The sequence below is a fragment of the Carcharhinus amblyrhynchos genome, chromosome 1, assembly GCF_965287045.1.
Source record: "Carcharhinus amblyrhynchos chromosome 1, sCarAmb.v2.hapA, whole genome shotgun sequence".
Classification (NCBI taxonomy): Eukaryota; Metazoa; Chordata; class Chondrichthyes; order Carcharhiniformes; family Carcharhinidae; genus Carcharhinus; species Carcharhinus amblyrhynchos.
The window spans coordinates 119512198-119531798 of NC_137324.1; the positions used below are offsets into that span (position 1 = coordinate 119512198).

Genomic DNA, 19601 nt, shown 5'->3' on the forward strand with positions numbered 1-19601 from the left:
CTTTCTTCATTATTCCAGTACAAAAAATAAATGCCCATTGATACCCATAAAATAGCACAATTCCCCTAGCTGTAGACCTAACCTGGCACAATTTGCATACATTTAATGTGATCTGCATAGGACAAAAAAATGAACTTTGTAAAAGATTTTATATACTTAGCACAAGAAAATAATCTTCATCATAAACAATCAGTTTACTGATGCTGGATCAAAATCTTGGAGCTCCCTACCTAACAGCACTATGGCACTGTTCAGTACAAATGGTGGTGGCTCAGCATCACCTTCTTAAAGCACTAGGTGCTGGCCTGACCCACATTTGATGCCCTAATCAAATGAATGAATAAAAAAAAACTCCTGTTTGTTGAAAAGTCTGTTTACATTTTGATGGCCTTCCTTTCTCTTTTTGGGCTCTTGCTATTTATTGCCCTTCCATTTATCTCAAAAGCTGAAATAAAATCTGATTTTTATCTGCCTCCTCCTGGCTTCATCTTTGCCTACTGCTGGATTGCTCAGCATTGTCTCTTCAAAATTACTGCATTATATAATAAATGAATTTTTGACAGTGTACTTTTACTTATACACTAGCTCCAACATGACCTTAAACTCCCACCTAGCTGTTTCCATGGGCCTTGCTTTAAATTACAGAATCACAGAATTGTTCTGGCACAGAGAAAGGCCATTTGGCCCATCATATGTGCACCGGAGTATCATTATCTTTCCTTCTCCCGATAACCCTGTACATTCATTCTTGTTAGATAACTATCTAATTCCCTTTTCAATGCTTCAGTTAAATCCGCCTCCACCACACTCTCAGGCAATATATTCCAGACCCTAAGCACTTGCTGCATCAAAAAACTTTCCTTCATATCAGTTGTCTTTTTTCACTAATTACTTTAAATCTGTGACCTCTCAGTCTTGATATTTTCATGAACAGGAACAATTTCCTTCCTATTTACTCTGACAGATCCCTCTTGATTTTGAATGTCTTTCTTTTCTCCAAGGAAAACTTCATACTGAAGTTCCTTATCCCTCGAATCATTCTCGTTAATAATTTTTGGATGATGTTTCAGATATTTTACCCCATCCCTTGCTTACTGACTATGCTTGAAATGACCCCATCCATGGCAGTCTGTCCAGAGTGGGGTGGGGGGAATCCTGTCAGAGGATCAATCCTATTGCAGGGGTAATCCCTATGGAGAGAAGTTGAGGTTGGGAGCGACCCCATGAGGTTGGGAAGGACCCTGGAGATTTGACGATGTGTGTGTCCGTGTGTGCATGTGTGTGGGGTAGGGTGCATCCCATGATGTCGATATGAGTCTGTCTAATAGTTACCCAGAAATGGTTTCAATCTTTCAAACACTTTCTGGGTAACTATTCATGTACACAGTTGGAACCATTCTGCTCCTGTTTTCTCTATTTTTGGCCATGGTCTCCTGTAATCATTGCATTAGTTGATAGTCTGACAAGCCCTTGCTCAGTGCAGTAGCCATGGGGTTAACTCAAAAGCTGTGAGCATGCCGATCCAGGCAAAAAATCTCGTGAGAGTCAGGAAACGAGATCCTCACTAGCAGTGTTTCCCTGCCCCTTTCTGCTGACGTAGTGAGGTTCCCAGTATTTGTGGGCGGGAACCACATTTAAATACATTTTAATTAATTTACGTATTATTAAAGGACCTGTATGCCACATGATCTCCCCACATTATGTCATATCAGCGAGGTTCACAACAGCTTTATGAAAATTGGAAACAACTGAGGGGATCCCGCTGGATGCACCAAGCTCAGTATAGTCCCAGGGGGAGACATGCTCTCTGGTGCAGGTTGGTACAAGTAGTGTCGGACTATGCCAGGGGGCAGTGACAGGGACAAGCCATCTGGGCAGCAGCCCAATTTGATTAGGAGGAGGAAAATGTTCCCGTAATATGTATGAGGGAATATTGTATGTGTGTATTGTCCATTGTGCCCATGAAGCACGGTCAGATATTTTATACTAATGCAAGTTCTTGTTATTGAAATGGCATGAATGCATTTAGTAGTGCAGTTACCTCAAGAAATGACTTTTCTCTACATTTCCAAAAATGTATTACAGTACCAGACTGCGAAATATTAACAGTTGGTGAAGGCACAGGAGATTATTTCTCCAGGCCAAAATTTTGCACCTAATGTACACTAGCACTTTGGTATTGGAGTTACTGACTTTCCCTGACATTGGGCATTGTTTGCAACTAGAAACTGTAACTATATTTTTAAAACAATGGCATGTGTGCAATATTGAACATGACAGTTACTGCATTTCCTATTGGTATCTGCAATGTACATTACTATGTGGACAGGTCAGACCCAGGCTTTGGCAGCCTTAGCACATTGTGGAACAAATTGGGTAGGTATGATTGTCACACAAGTGCACTGTTAAATTAAATGTATTACTGCTATCATACATTTCACAGACTAGCCTTCAATCAAAGCAAATGGGGAGAACTGTGTGATTGTAAAGGCATTGAAAACACCAGAGCACATAAGTGTGTTAAAATCTCAAAGGACAATTATATGTTTAGTATTTTGGAATGCTTCAAAACTAAACCTAGCAATATCCTTAAAGTAGAATATTTCAAAAGATGGTGTTGGGTATTGTTGTTTCATTTGTGTGTTCAGATTTAAGATGGAAAACCAAAACTGTACTTCACCACAGCAGCTGAAATTCTGATATTGGAACACTTACTTAAATATAATGGAACTAAATGTCAAGTGAGACATGAAGGAGGCATGTCTCCTGCTCATCAAAGAGCGTGAAAGAGAAACATGAGAAAAATGAAAGTATTTCACAATGAGCGCAAAAGGCACAGCAGGACTATAAGGGATGTCAAAGGAAAATGGATGCTTAGATGATACACTGATTATTTAGTTATTAATGCTTTATTTAAGCTAAGTAAAATACTAGTATTTTTAATGAATTAAAGAGTTGTAAACAGAATTAGTGTTATCTCTACAAGCATTAGTAACAGGTTGTTAAATTATTTTAAATTTCATACTCTAATGCTATCTTAATACTTATATTTTACAGATAGAAAATATTCTTACATTTATCTTGAATTCCGGTCACCTGTAAAATAATAAAGGTAGAAAATAAATACATGATATATTTCATCAGCTGAAACTGGTTATGATTACCAGAAACAGTGGAAGGGCTTGTGCGCAGCCCCCCATACTACCCAGTTCCCTGTCTCACGCACTGGGAAAGTATAAAATCGAGGTTAAATACTTCCTCAGACGCAGGAATTTAAGCTGGGGGGGAGAATCTTCCTTGGAATATTTTCACATCTCATTAAGTGACTCATGACTACTATCATTGTGCCAAAGATAGAGGCCTGAATTTTCATGCAGCAATCTGGTTGTGAAGACCACCAGGCATTTTTGTTGGGGTGGGTGGGAGATAGGGTGGGGAATCGAAGAGAGGGGCGTTCCAAATTGCACAGTGTGTTTCTTGGAGGCAGCTGACCCTATAAATCAGCAGTTGCCTCCATTCATGTGTGTTTTGGTGAAGTTAATAACTGGAACCAGATATGTGCAATTCTGACATAGTACAAGCACGTCTGAAACTTATGGATTCTTCGTATAACCAAGGTATCATTTGAGATGTAAGGTGCCCTTTGGGAGGGGCCAGGTGAAGAGTAGGCATAAATGTGTGCAAAATGTGCACTCAGTGGAACTGGCAATTAGTTAAAGAGCTATCAAGCTTTCAAAGGACTGTTAGAAATGTCAAAAAACTGTAAGTTTGTCATATAACTGTTAACACTGTCAATAAACTGTCAAGCCATCAAACAATGACCAAAAAATCATCAAAACTATCAAACTGTCAAGGGATTTAACTATGATAGATTCTTAATTCTAAAAATGCAGAAAAAGTTCATTTCCATAAAAGGGATTAAATAATTACGTGACTTTTTTTTTACAAGACAGTTCAGCTGAATGAATTTCAATATATTGAAAGTCTTCTATCAAAAAGTTTTTTTTAAAAAAAGTGACATCTCCATCTTAATTTTTTTGCATGATGTCAGTGGATGCAGGACAACCTGCCCCCATACCTAGCAGCCTTTGCACCTATTCCTGTCTGCACCCCCTTCCGTGTACCTGCCCCACCTCCTCCCTCCACCACATCCCACTCGTGACTTTGGTAGGAATAATGGTAGAAAGGATTATTACTTACGTGGCGAAAAACTGCAGCAGGTGACGGTGCAGAGGGACCTCGGGGTCCTTGTGCATGAGTCGCAAACACCCAGCTTGCAGGTGCAGCAGGTGGTCAGGAAGGCGAATGGGATGCTGGCCTTCACAGCGAGGGGGATTGAATATAAAAGTAGGGAGGTCTTGCTGCAGCTGTATAGGGCATTGGTGAGGCCGCAGCTGGAGTACTGTGTGCAGTTTTGGGTGCCGTACTTACGCAAGGATATTTTGGCCTTGGAGGGAGTGCAGAGGAGGTTTACTAGGCTGATACCAGAGTTGAGGGGGTTGAGCTATGAGGAGAGGCTGAATAAACTAGGCTTGTACTCGTTAGAGTTTAGAAGAATGAGGGGAGATCTCATTAAGACGTATAAGATGATGAATGGGATGGATAGGATAGAGGTGGGGAGACTCTTCCCGCTCAGAAAGGATAGTAGGACTAGGGGGCACAGCCTCAAGATAAAGGGAGGGCGGTTTAGAACGGAGTTGAGGAGGAACTTCTTCACTCAAAGGGCGGTGAATCTCTGGAATTCTCTGCCCGTTGAAGTGGTGGAGGCTACCTCGCTAAATATTTTTAAGACGTGGGTTGTTGGGTTTTTGATAAGAGAGGGGATTAAGGGTTATGGGGAGAGGGCGGGAATGTGGAACTGAGCCACGACAGATCAGCCATGATCTTATTGAATGGCGGGGCAGGCTCGAAGGGCTAGATGGCCTACTCCTGCTCCTATTTCTTATGTTCTTATGACCCTCTCACCTCAACACCAGAGCAAAAAATTTGACCTTCCAGGCCTCTTTTTCCTGATCGGTTTGAGAGACCGAGAAATTTCCCAACTCTGTGCACCTGACCCAGAGCATTAGTCTGGGCCAGAGTGTTGATAATATCATTACTTTTTAATGTATCCCAATGTTTTCACCTATAGATATTATAACTTAATTTGTACATGCAAAACAACAACTGTAAAATCTAATAGCAACAGCAGAATGTAAACATATGTACCTTATCCACAACAGACAAAAAAATTCTCACAGCCAGTCATTATAAACTAATCGTAATCATTAAAATAATATGCATGAGTTATTACAAGGCCAGGAAATGTACCATTTTTAATTGGTGTGCACTTCAATGGTGTTGTCTAGTAGTCTCCTTATTTTCTAGCTGCTTTTGTGTTTAATGAATGGGATTAACAGGATAATGGATATACTTAGGCAGTCTGAATGCAATGTTTGCCTTTGCCGCCCCCTCCATCCTCTTTTACCTTTTCAACCACTGAAATATTTATTGATATCTTTACCTTGAAGTAACCCACGGAGAGTCATTCCCAGATCATCTTATGCACTTCATTGCTTCGTTCACAGCAACTATTTCTCCAAGACTCAATTACTCCAATGCTGTATTTGCTGGCATCTCTAGAGACATTCTATACAAGTTCCAAATGCTCTAGATGTCTATTGCTTATTCTTGTACCTTATTTTGCACAGCTTCCTGATCACTGCCATCCTCTTTGACCTTTACTAGGAGTGAGGAACGTTGTGTATGGAGGACTGACAGTCATGGATAAATAGCAGGGAATGATGTTGGATGAATGTTTTGGAGTTTTGCCTCAATTACTTCTAATAATTAGAAACCATGGCTTGAATTTTCTAGTCTCACCATTGTCACAGGCATGATGGAAAAATTGATAGAACAGCCATTCTCCAAATTTTCCTGACTGATTCATGGTGCCTGCCACTGTTGGGACTGGAAAATCCCATTCTACATTCCCTCAAGATTTAAAGGGTGACCCAAAGTAAATAAATTGACTAGTTTGTGGAATGTCATAATTTGCATCGTACTTTGGATTGATACTCCTTTCAGACTCATGCAGGTGAAATTTCTGTGGAGGTTCTCCAGATCTCCATAGAATAGAATCCCTAGAGTGCAGGAGGCCATTCAGCCCATTAAGTCTGCACTGAACACAAATCCACTCAGGCCCTATTCCTGTAACCCCACATATTTACTCTGCTAATCCCCTGATACTAGGGTCAATTTTAGCATGGCCAATCAACCCAACCCGCACATCCTTTGGAGTGTGGGAGGAAACCGGGACACCTGGAGGAAATCCACGCAGACATGGGAAGAATGTGCAAACTCCACATAGTGACCCGAGATTGGAATTAAACCGTGGTTCCTGGCACTGTGAGGCAGTAGTGCTAACCATTGGGACATCGTGCCACCCCGGTGCTAACTTCGGCAAAAGATTGACAGAAACAATAAACGGTGCATTTCTCTACTTTTTCGAGTTTCTATCAAGGAGAATTGGGAACCTTTGTGAAATCTTCACACTTGCATTTCAAGACAATCCAGTAGAACAGCAGATAGGCATAGCATCAGGCACATCATCTGGCCATCCCTGGGATGAGGTGGGGGGAGGGGTGTTTCAAAGAGGTTGGTTGGCAATCTAAAGTACAAGCAGGCAAATCTCTTTTAAGATGATGATCAGCTCTGACTTAGACAGATGGTTAAATTCTAAAAAGAAAAGACAATCCAAGAAAAGTAGATGTTTTCAGTCCATTTAAGTGTTGTACACTGTTATTTGATTGGAACACATTTTGGATTTGGCATTTGTGCTCCATGCCTTCAGTAAGAAGTGAAGCTATATTGATGGTAAGCTAATGAAGCATAGCTATCAGTGAACTGTGAGCTTGTAGCTTTCCTTTGGAGAAAGGAGAAGCAGGAAATATGTGGAACCAAACCAGAAGTTTAGAGTGAAATGGAAATAAAGGGGAAAAAATGTAACAAATTTCACAATTGGCTTAGCAATGGCTCAGAAGAGTTTTGAGAAGCCAGAAGGAATATCTGTGCTTCACTTGCTCTCACAAAATCAGCATCAGAGGCCTTCTCCCACATTTTCCTAAGTGATTTTTGGCTGTCTGACTAAAGGCCCTTGATTAGGTTGCTTTACAACAAGTATCTTTGAGTTGAATGAATGTGCTCCACCTGTAGATATCTGACATTGGTCTCCCACGTGCATGTTACAAACAGATTCCTGACTGAAAAAGGCTAATCATTTCCATGGTGTGTCAGAAATAGCAGGGAATGGGCCAGTAAACTCAGCTCTGCAATTTTCATAGTGCTACCAGCTAGTAAGGTGAAGTTATTTTAGCATTCTACATGTAACATTATGTTACATGTAACATAATTATTTAAACTTTCAAGCCACACCATAATTCATGGGACATTACATGAGAACATAAGAAATAGGAGCAGGAGTAGGCCATCTAGCCCTTCGAGCCTGCCCCGCCATTCAATAAGATCATGGCTGATCTGTCGTGGCTCAGTTCCACTTTCCTGCCCTCTCCCCATAACCCTTAATCCCCTCGCTTATCAAAAACCCATCAACCCGCGTCTTAAAAATATTTAGCGAGGCAGCCTCCACCACTTCAACGGGCAGAGAATTCCAGAGATTCACCACCCTTTGAGTGAAGAAGTTCCTCCTCAACTCCATTCTAAACCGCGCCCCCCCTTTATCTTGAGGCTGATACAATCTATTAAATGAACTCACAGCAATAAATCCTTTTCAAGTATCTACAAAACTGTGCTCAAACTTCAGCTTAGGATCCCTTCCTCTCCTGAGGATGGATTATTAGCAATCCCTCTGCTGTAATGTTGCCATAATTCTTTTGTGAATGCAGAGGGTGAGTGCAAAATTTGGTTGGGATCTGGTTGCAGCCGTCCATAGAGGTTAAGTGAGATCTTACGAGGGTTAGAGCATTATAAAAGAGGTTGAGATGAGGTTAGCGAGGGAGCTCATTTTAACACCCTTACAAAATGGTGGGGCGATGGGAACCGGGGCATATGGGCACTGCAGGCACCTTCCTGATGGAGGAACCATGTTCTTCCAGAACATAAGCTGCCTAATGTGTTTGTTAGTGTCCTGGAGTAGACATGCCAAAAATGTTGAAAGGCATCACCACTGGTGTGTGCACCTCCCTGGGATATACAAATTCGGCAACCCCACTTCCTTCTCCTCACCCAACCCAGCACGGTCAACATCTGACTACCTGACTGTGCTGTGTTCTGTTAAGATCATTTTCTTTCTCTGCCGAAACATCATCCACTGTTGTGCCCTCCCTCAACTGCCAAAATCATATCCACGCCCCTTATTACCTAAGGCTTGATTTCTCCTTCCCCACTACCTCCCACTAAAATTTATGCAAAATGCCACTGTATACTTTCAGCCCTGCACCATGATTTGCATTAACCATGTTGGTAACAAGCTACAAAATTTCACATACCCTAGAGAAAAGAATGTTGTGCTCACCTTCAGATTTTCTCAATGCCCTTGCCTAACAATGCCTCACTGCTTTGTTCAGCTGTACATCATTGAGTGCATCATTACCTTCCACTTGACATTCCCTGCTCATTTTTGGCCGTTAATATGCTTCCTCATCACTGGTACTCTCTCCTTCGATAATTCCAATTTTTCACTTAATTCTGCATGTAAATGCCTGAGAGGCCTTTCACCTCACAGTGCTTTTGACCTCAATCCTTCCTTCCTAACTCCTGTATTTGTTGATCACATGTAAGGTTCTATATGTAAAGAGTGCTACAGAATAGTAAGTTGTTGTTGTAAGTACCTATCAGTAATAGTACATACAGTGATAATGCTTGCCTCCTTTAAGATTGAACATGTTGGCCAATTCTCAACATGTCAATCCAATGACCAGATGAATTATACAGGTCAGGAAAAGCCTTGGTTGGTTTCCGTGTTGTGCTGAGTTAGCTTCATAATAGTTGATTTCAAAATAAGAGGCCTCCCACTTAAGACAGAAATGAGGAGGAAGCTATTCTCTCGAAGGTTATGCCTCTGAAATTGTGCCATACAGCAGTAGAGACTGAATCATTGAGCATGTTCAAGGTTGAATTCAACAGATTTTTGATCTGCAAGGAAGTCAAGGATTTCAGGCCAGGCAGAAAAGTGGAGATAAGAATCAGATCAGCCACAATCTTATTGAATGGCAGAGCTGACTCGAGAAGCCAAATGGCCTTTCTCTGACCCTATTTTTACGTGGGTGATTCTCAGCCATAGCAGAATACAGGTGCCATAATGACTTCAGTATGTATCCTTTTGGGCTAGGGGATAATAATTTGGCAAGGCTTCCAGAGTTTGGTCGTTATTCAGTAACCACTTGGTAACAGCCAAGGACAGGATTGAGTAGCTGGGACGGGCTTGAGTAGCTTTCAAATAGCCATTTGAAGGATTACAACTGAATGATCACCGTTTCACTGAGATATTGAAGGATGACTGATGCCTGTAGAATTATACCCTAGAGAAAGGCAATTAATTATTTTAGATGTATAGGAGAGAACAAATGGTGTTGTGTACACTGGTGAGAAAAAAAGACTGACTTTCTTGTAGTAGATGAAATGACGAGAGTTTCATTTTATGCTGCATGCTGCCACAAACCCCATAGGCAACTCAATACATTATTTATTTCAAACTTACATTTAAACCTCTTAATTAACTGCCAAAGAACTGGCATTGGAAATCAATGGACAATTAACTGGAGATAATACTGCACAATTATTGGAAACAGTGTGGTTTCATTTTGGAATCATTTCCAGGCCTTGTTAGAATATTAGTGATGATATAGCTAAGCAACAATGAATTAGTAGTGTTAAAATTACCTCTTCTTCCTGCTCCTGATCGGAGTCTGACTCCTTTTCATCCAAAGGTGTTAACAGAAAGAAAGAAGACAGGCAGAGCGTGAAATAATTAGAAAGGGATGTGATAAAACAGAAATAAGAAGAGCATCAAGGAGTCATAGCTCATCAACATTACACTTTATTCCGGAGAAGCACAGTACAATACAAAAGCCAAATTAGCAGAAAAAAGATTGAATCCATCCAACATTGATGAGGTTGTTTATTATCAATATATGGTGCAAGTCAACGTGCAAGGTTTTTAGTTTAAATGACTTGTTTAATAATAGCATCACATGTTCTGAATAATGGAAAATTGAATAAAAGATAAGGGCCGTGATTCTCCCATCCCGTTGTCCTAACGTTTTAGCACACCAGGCCGGGAGATTCTTGCATCAGTTGATTCATGGGGTTTGCACAAGCGTTTGCGCCCTGCTTGCATCCCCCAGTGACAGATTTCTGACAGTTCCGATCTGTGCCTGAAATCAGCGGGGAGGTGCAAAGATAATTTACGCAGTCGTTTTAATATGATTCAAATGCAATTAGCGGCCCCAGGACTGAAGTCTCCCATCCTGCCAGAGTATTTCACTGCAACGGCGATTACAGTAGCTCCCCACTTTTGGGGGGCTGGTGGTCCAATGCCTCTGCTACCTCCTTTCACTCCAATGGGAATCAGGCCACCCCCCCTCCCCCGAGGATTGGGCAGCAAGGTGTGCCCCCTGGGCATTGGTACCCTGGCAATGCCCCTGGCACCACCCAAGGGGCAACATGCCAATGCCAAGGGGGCACCTTGGCACTGCCCAGACATGGCATGGCATATGAGGCAATTCGTGGGGGTGGGGTGTCCCACTGCCACTCTGAATAGGGATGAGTGGGGGAAGCAGGAAGGCCAGTGATTGGGATGATAGCACAGCGAGAGGGGAGAGAAAATCAGAGGGGATGGGGTTGGAGATCACGGCAGGCTGGAAGGGAGAAGTGGTCGGGCTGACCAACAATCGGGAGACCATCAGAGCAGGGCCACTGTGCATGCGTTGATCTCAGCACTGACAGATGGGCACATATACAGTAGCCCTCTCAGCATGCAGATTTCAGCCTCTCCAGTGGGAATTGGTCTTGCCACCTGAAATTTAATTGTATTCATACTGATGGCCTCTGCAGTGCACAGTCTGTGGGAGATTCTTCTCTGAATTTCTATTGACAAAAAAAAAGCTTGAATTACTCCAGTTTTTACACAAATTTGACACAAATCTTTTTGCGAGAATTCTGCCCAAGATCTTCCTGATGAGCCAGCAAAAAGCATTAACAATAGTCTGTGGTGAAATAAGCAATTTGAATCACTGATTATGGTTAAGTGGAGTTTCTGAATACCACAGAATTATTGGCAGTTTCTTTACATGCATAAGTGGCACCTTTAAATATTTTGCACATGATCAAGACACATTTCTACTCTTAGATGGATACAATAGAGAAATAGTACAGCAACTGACAATAGATGCTTAAAAATTGCCACGTCTAATATGTCACCACCTACATGCTGTCAAAAAGGCTATTTGCTGGATTTGTGTTCAACAAGTCACTCTACATCTATATTTCTGCCAGGCAGTAAGCTTCCATTTGCTGGTTCATTTATTTGGTTAATTACCATCTGCATAGTCCAACATTTTTTTTTCCTTTTAGACTAAAACTCCGTTATTATCTTCAGAACCAGTGGGAGGTTCAATTTCAAGTTTTAAAATGAAATGTCAAGCTATCAGCTTGTTCTTCCTGCTGTACAGAAGTCAGTGTCTGGGGAAGAGTGGGACAGGGACCAGAAGCTAATGATGAAAGGAAATTGGACAAAGCAGCACACAATAGGAAAAGTTCATGGGCCAGTGGTAATTGATGTGGGTGACGTAATGGGGTGGACCTTACTGGAATCAGAATATAACCATTCCTTGTAAATACCTGTTGAGATCAGGGCAAAAAAGTTTGCAGAAGGTGAGCAGGGTTTGGGTTGGGTGGGGTGAGGATGATAGTTGGGAGGTGGTGGAAGGAGGTAGAATGGTGGAAGTTCAGGAATGAAGCATAGCAAGGGCCCACTCCTATTCCAAACAGCTGCATACATTTAAAAAGCTGAGCAAATTCTTGGAAGAGGGAGTGATAGGAGAAAAGATGAGGACTAAACTTCTCTGAAGTTGATGCAGAAGTACTTCCAAACCCACAACCACTACCATTCACAAGAACAAGAGCAACAGATACCTGGCAAAGAGCAGCAGATACAGGTGGCAGTGTTGCCAGGGAGGTTCCCCTCCAAGTCACTCGCCATCCTGACTTGGAAACATATCACAGTTCCTTCACCATCGCTGGGTCAAAATCCTGAAACTCCTTTCCTAACAGCACTGTGATTGTACTTTCACCTGCAGCGGTTCAGGAAAAAGTCTGACAACACCAGGTTTTAGTCCAACCGATTTATTTGATAGTAAACTCATTAGCTTTCAAGGGGTTTCCCTCTTCTTCAGGTGAATGGAGAGTTCTGGCCTCGGACAGAGCATATAAAGCACAGACAGTTTAGAGATTACTGATTAGAATGCAAATCTTTACACCTAACCTGCTGTTCAAGTCCAAAAGTGGCTGACACATGAGGACGGTCTCAACAGGGATCTTGGGTTGCACTATCTGTAACCCCCGTGATTTGCCTGGGTTTGCAAAACCTCACTTACTGTACTGTCTGGAGACAATACACATCTCTTTAACCTGTGATCAGTGCTCCTTCCACACACATTGTCAGCCACTTTAGGACTTGAACAGCAGGTTAGGTGTAAAGATTCGCATTCTAGTCAGTAATCTGTAAACTGTCTGTGCTTTATATGCTCTGTCTGAGGCCAGAACTCTCCATTCACCTGAAGAAGAGGGAAACCTCTCAAAAGCTAGTGAGTTTACTATCAAATAAATCGGTTGGACTAAAACCTGGTGTTGTCAGACTTTTTACTGCGTTTACCCCAGTCCAACGCCAGCACATCCACATCATGATTGCGGTTCAGGAAGGCAGCTCACCACTTTCTCAAAGGCAAGTAGGGATGGGCAATAATTGCTGGCCCAACCAGCAATGCCTGCATCCCGTAACTGAATTTAAAAATACTCATGGTCTAAAAAAATAGAGAAAGTAGGATGTCACAGCATACAGTTGGTGAAGTTCCAGGGAGACGTCATATATGAACTAATCCAGGCCAGCTAGAAGGCAGTGGCTGTGTGTAGAATCTACAAAACACTAAAGGCTCTTGTAGTGGTAGAGCAAGTCACAGACCTCAACGGGTCAGGACAGGCACCTGAGAGGCAAATTGTTACTCCCGGACACTACAGTCCTCTTTGAGCCATCAACAGCAGCATGCAAGGTGCAAAGTAAGCTGGCATCATATATGGCAATTAATTCAGATTCTCTAATACACACTAGCTCATTGAAGATTCATTGCCAGTTTTTGCTCCCTTAAATCTACAAGCTGGACTACCTCTCCACGAATCATGACTGACCTTAACTGTAGGGTATAAACAGTGCAGCAACCAATTAAATCAGCAGTTCTTCTAAAGAACAGCATTCAATGCCAGGAAAGGTCAAGCCACTGGGGAAGGAGACCCAACATCCAGCATGTAGCATAACAGTAAGAGAAACAATGGCAACAATTTATTTTCAAAACTGGCCCAACCATTATTGATGAAAATAGGAGAATTATTGTGCCTTAAGTGGGTTGTCAGAATGAAATCAATGTTTTTAAATATAACTGATCCACAAAGTAGTTGATTAAGATAAAATCCTGCTTAATCAGACCAAGGTTATCAGTGTCATTTCAGAGGTTGACTGCCAGAGTGCAACAGAGTAGACTGCTGAAAAACTTTACATTGCAGTTCCCTCTATCTTGAATAAAAACTTGTGAATGTTCACCCACCCTGTCACGGACCCTTTCCCTTGCTTTCATCAGCCACAGACACCCACCTGAGAGCATATAGGTAGGGTAGATGAGGAGCTTAGATGTGGTGAGAATCAGAGGACAACAAAGCCAGAGGTTGCAAATGTGGAAGAAGAACCTGAGGTAGTTGAGTGTAAGCAGAAGACACATTAAGATCTATCTGCAAAGCAAGCAGATGATGCTCTCCAAATTCTTAATTAACAAAGATATCAGAATTTCACACAAAGTTGTGTGCTGTCTTCTAAGAGTTATGGCAAATGACATATGGTGATGGTGCCCTCTGCCCTGCTGTGTGTCAGTATGAGTGGGTTTGAATTCGTTTCAGGATTTCCTACAAAGAAAGTAGCAGCTGCAGAAGCATCTTCAAATCTTCCCTAGCTTTGAGACAGATTTGAGGCAAGTTGTAAAATCAACTTCAAGATTGATTTTATGAAGAACTACAGAGCTTGGGAGGAACCATCTTGTGAGGTCAATATTATCTAGACTTCATCTAGGGCAATATTGTGCAGGAATTAAATTATATTTTGACTTTGTGAGGTCTGTTCCCACCCTAATTGCCAGAAACTAGAATCCCTTCCCCAGTAGCAGTTGGGTAGTGTGTGTGTGTGTGTGTGTGTCTGTGTGTGTGTACAGTAAAATGTCTGACAACACCAGGTTTTAGTCCAACCGATTTATTTGATAGTAAACTCACAAGCTTTCGAGGTATCCCTCTTCGTCAGGTGAATGGAGAGTTCTGGCCTCGGACAGAGCGTATAAAGCACAGACAGTTTACAGATTACTGATTAGAATGCGAATCTTTGCATTCTAATCAGTAATCTGTAAACTGTCTGTGCTTTATACGCTCTGTCCGAGGCCAGAACTCTCCATTCACCTGACGAAGAGGGAAACCTCGAAAGCTTGTGAGTTTACTATCAAATAAATCGGTTGGACTAAAACCTGGTGTTGTCAGACTTTTTACTATGTTTACCCCAGTCCAACGCCAGCACATCCACATCATGTCTGTGTGTGTGTCAGTGTCACACAGAGATGGTTTCCCCTCATGGCAGTAGCAGAGAGCAGCATTCTATTAGCTTTCTCCAGGAACCCTCAAGTTGCCCATCCAATGTCCAGCCCAGGACTTGGGTACCTTGGAGGTCTGCATCTCACAAAGCTCAATGTTTTGCAGTGGTTGTCTAAATTTTAGACTCCAGATCCTCATGTGGCACACACAAATGTTGAAGTAGAACAAAGAAAAATGTACATGGTCACAGAAGTGATGAAATAAAATTAGGGATAGGTTGGGGGATAGGCCTGGGTAAGATGTTTTGTTGGAGAGTTGGTGCAAACTCAATAGGCCGAATGGTCTTCTTTTGATATGTAGGGATGCTATGCTTGCCACAATTGCAAGACAGTGCTAGTGCATGTTGCAAGACAACACTGGACTGAATCCAGACACTGGAACCTTGCTTTGAACATACCTTTGAATTTTGTTTAATTCATTTCTCTACCTCCACATGCACTTCATTAAAATGTTTAAATGGTTGCCCTATGAAGAAGCAACAGGAGCAAAGGGAGAAGCAGGAATCTTTTGTCATTCAGCAGCAATTCTGGACATTGCCTCTGCATTTGGATTAGAGCTGAGGCACTGAACTGATGAACTATAAAAGCATCATGACAGTGCCAAACAATTGATGAAATTATGTACAAGTAACTGTGGTGTTCCACAGCTAACCATTTAGGGAGTAGAAATCTTGTGTGTTAATTTGGGAGTTTACATTTGAATCAAGCAATGTCATGGCTGCAATTAATAATCCCACAAGGTTAGAGAATCTGGCAGTTGTGAACAGTTCCCTATCTTCATGACTGTAACATAGCCGTCTGAGGTAAAATATCTAGGGAATGATCTCAGAAAATGCAATTGGGTCTATAGATCATGCTTGGATTGCAAGCTGCGTCTCCTCTGGTTTGCCTGATCAATCAGGTATCCCTTACAGCCTCTTGATGCTCCTCTTCTTGTGTATGTATGCTATGAAAAATTGGCTCTCAGTTGGAAACTCAGCAACTCTCTTGAAAAGGAATGCTTTCCAAGGTTACTGTAGAATGAAGAGGAATGATTCCTGAATAGATAGAGTTTTTTTTCCAAATTACAAAGTGAATCCCTAGACAGGGCTAAATATTTCCAAAAGCAAGCATGGATGAACAGTGTTCCTTTTAGCCAATAAAAATCATTAAATCCAATAAAAGCATCAAGAGAAACTTTTACCCAATAAATAGCTAGAACATTGAACTTGCTACCAATGGAGCAGTTCTAACAACAGCATAGCTGCTTTTTAAGAACAGCTTGATTAATACACGAGGGAGTAAGAAATAAAAGACACGATGACATGGTTAGATGATATGAAGTAGGATGAGGTTCATGTGGAACATGAACACTAGCACAGCCCAGTTGGAATGAATGGCTTGTTTCTGTATTGTGTATTCCAACATAAACACACATTTCTGTAGGGATGAACAATTCCAGATGATTTAACTTTTTAAAATACTGTCCTAACTTGATTGCTGGTGTTGCTTTTGCTAAGCCAAAAATACCAACAAATTTGAGTGAGGATATTTCTATAAAAGAACCTCAGCATGCAACAACCTTGTCAAAACTTTCTGATTCTGCAAATAAGTAATTGCAAGCTGACAGTCTTCACCCCCTCCCCCAACTCAAGACTTCCAAGGCCTACTATTTGATGAGAAGAGAAAACAAGCAATTATTTTTTCTGGGCAAAATACCTTAGACCTCTGTTGTATCCTGTCTGATCAAAATTCAGGACATAATGTAGTCCAATTTTAACTAGAAAAGGCTGAATTATGTCACAAACAGGCAGAAACCTTCAGGCCTCCCAGCTGACAGCTGTAAGACAAATGTGAATTAAAAACGATGGGAAATGAGCCAACAAACCATTATCACAGGTATTGTGTCCCTGGGAATATTCCCCCTAGTCTAGATGTTAAGGGCATCCCAAGCGAAGCAGTGAGTCCATTTAAAATTCTAACTTATTAGGGCCGAGTGGACAATACTGGTTAAAACGTACACAGAACAGCAACACCTGCAGATCAGATCACAATTGGTAACTGGATGGTAATATGTTGTTAACCAATATTTTTGATGAACATAACCACCGTATTTTTGTAAAATGTAGAACATTATTTACCTTGCTGTAAAGGGGTAGTGTAATATTTAGGTTGCAGATTGCATGTTGTACAAGACCTCTTGTTGATTTTGGCTCTTTTATGAAGGATAATCGTCCACAAGGTTCCTGAGTTGTATCTCGTACCTGTTGTAATGCAATTCAGAAATTAAATTGGTTCATGCAATGAACGTTGAAATGTACTGAAACATGTCTAGCAAACTGGCATTCATTTAGGTTGTTCCAATTGAAATGCATCAATGCGATGTTTATTCACAGTTCATCATAGAAAAAAAATGACACATAGATGGCTTCTTCCCTAACAAAAGAAAAGCACCAAACACATTTTTCATGAAGAGTATGTCACTTTAAAATAGCATCGTGCAACTTTAACCAGAATAATATGTTTAATACTCTTCAGAATTGATAATGATAAACCAGCACATTCTCACAACTTGGACAAAACAAAATTCAAAGTTTAAAATACTTTTTAAAATCATTATTTAGTGCAAATATTTACATAAAACATAAATCATACAGACGAATGCTCTTATTGGTAAGATACGTCTTCCAAGGTCATTTAGGTACTGGATTCAGATTCCACTTTTGATCATCTGGGGTATGAAAGCTCCAAAGTTAACTCGGGGTATGTTAAAACCAAAGCACACAAATCAAATTGGTAGAAATGTTTATTGATGCTTCACAAGAAATTATTCAGTAATCTTTTAAATCATTTGAATTTTATAGGATGCCTATTGTGGGAAAGCAGGTGGGCAAATTCCTAAATTAAGGGCCCATGCCATCAGCATTTTATAACTGGCTGGGAGAATTCTGGTGGGGTTGCCCTCCCAGGGCTCAGTGAAATTAATAATGGGCAGTTCAAGAGGTGAGTGCCACTTTCTGGGCCTTTGGTACCAATTGGAGGCCCCGTCCCAAACTTTTGCCCCATCACGTCCATCTTCCCACACTGCCCTGTCCAACATGCCCTCCCCACCTGCCTCGTCGGAGGCTGCCAGCCTGGCCCCAGCGAGATTGCAGATCCACTTCTTGCCGTACTAGCAGTGGCACCATACCTGCAGACATTGTAAATATACACAGCTGTTGGCCTCTGATTAATTGGCAGCTTGGATTGGTGTATTTGGTTTTGGCATTTGATAAGATGCCACATCAAATGTTACTATACACAAAATAAGATTACGTATGTAGGAGATAATATATTGGCAAAGATAAAGGATCGATTAGCTAACAGAAGCTGAGAGTAGGGAAAAAAATGGGTCTTTTGGGGGTTTGGCAAGCTGTGACAAATGGACTGCTCCAGGGATCAGTGATGGGGCCTCAACTATTTACAATTTGATATCAATGATTTGGATGAAGGGATTGAACATATAGTAGTTAAATTTGCCATCGACACCAAGATAGGGAGGAAAGTAAGTTAAAGTTTATTTATTAGTGTCACAAGTAGGCTTACATTAATACTGCAATGAAATTACTGTGAAAAATCCCGTAGTCACCACACTCTGGCACCTGTTTGAGTGCACTGAGGGAGAATTTAGCATGACCAATGCACCTAATGTCTTTCTGACTGTGGGATGAAACTGGAGCACCCAGAGGAAACCCATGGGGAGAACGTGCAGACTATGCACAAGCAGTGACCCATGCCGGGAATTGAACATGGGTCTCTAGCAAAGTGAAGCAGTGGTGCTAACCACTATGCCACCGTGCTGCCCTATTATTTGTTAAGGAGATAGAGAATCTGTAAAGGGTTACAGACATTTTAATTGAATGAGAAAAAAATGGCAGATGGAGTAAAATATGTGGAAATGTAACTTCTCCAGTTTGGCAGGAAGAGGAGGAAAAGCAGTATACTATTTAAAACAAGAGAGATTGCAGAACTCAGTGATCCAGAAAGATCTGGGTGTCCAGATAGATGTACTAGGAAAAATTTGCATGATGATAAGCAAGTGATTAGGGACACAAAGGTAATTTGTCCTTTATTGAAAAGGGAATGGAATATAAAAGCAGGCAAGCTTTATTGCAGCTGTACACGGCCTTGGTAAGACTATATATGGAATAATGTGTACAATTTGGTCTCATGATTTGTAATTAAAATGCAGCATGGTGGCACAGTGCTGCCTCTCAGCACCAGGGACCCATGTTCAATTCCTGGCTTGGGTGACTGTGTGGAGTTTGCATGTTCTCCCTGTGTCTGCATGGGTTTCCTCTGGGTGTTTTGGTTTTCTCTCACACTCCAAAGATGTGCAGATTAGGTTGATTAGCCGTGGATAATCACCCCTTAGTATCAGGGCAATGAGCAGGGCAAATACGTGGGGTTATTCGGAAAGGTATTGGGTGGAATTGTGGTCAGTGCAGACTTGATAGGCCGAATAGCTTCCTTCTGCACCGTAGGGATACTAAGGTATAGAGAAGAATTTTATGTGCCCTCGCTGGTGGGTTTATAATGTAAAACTCCTTAGCTGGCTATCATGCCAGGTTTCTGCCCACACCAACTTCCCTGCAATTTCACATTGGACGGGTGAGGCCTACGCCGATCCACCCACCTTTGCCCTAGTTCAGGCCCTTATTGACCACTTAAGGACCATTTCCCACCCAC

At 41.6% G+C, this 19601-nt stretch overlaps 1 protein-coding gene across 1 annotated transcript in view; it reads right to left on the minus strand.

Annotated features, from left to right (window-relative positions):
- LOC145344555 (ankyrin-2-like) overlaps positions 1-19601 on the minus strand; it is an 831416-nt gene that overhangs the window by 53466 nt on the left and 758349 nt on the right. Inside the window, exons 39-41 of the mRNA XM_080191753.1 lie at positions 17015-17137; positions 9880-9912; positions 3075-3096 (exon numbers count right to left, since the gene is read on the minus strand). Coding sequence (XP_080047879.1) covers positions 3075-3096; positions 9880-9912; positions 17015-17137 — 178 coding nt within the window. The remainder of the gene's footprint in view (positions 1-3074; positions 3097-9879; positions 9913-17014; positions 17138-19601) is intronic.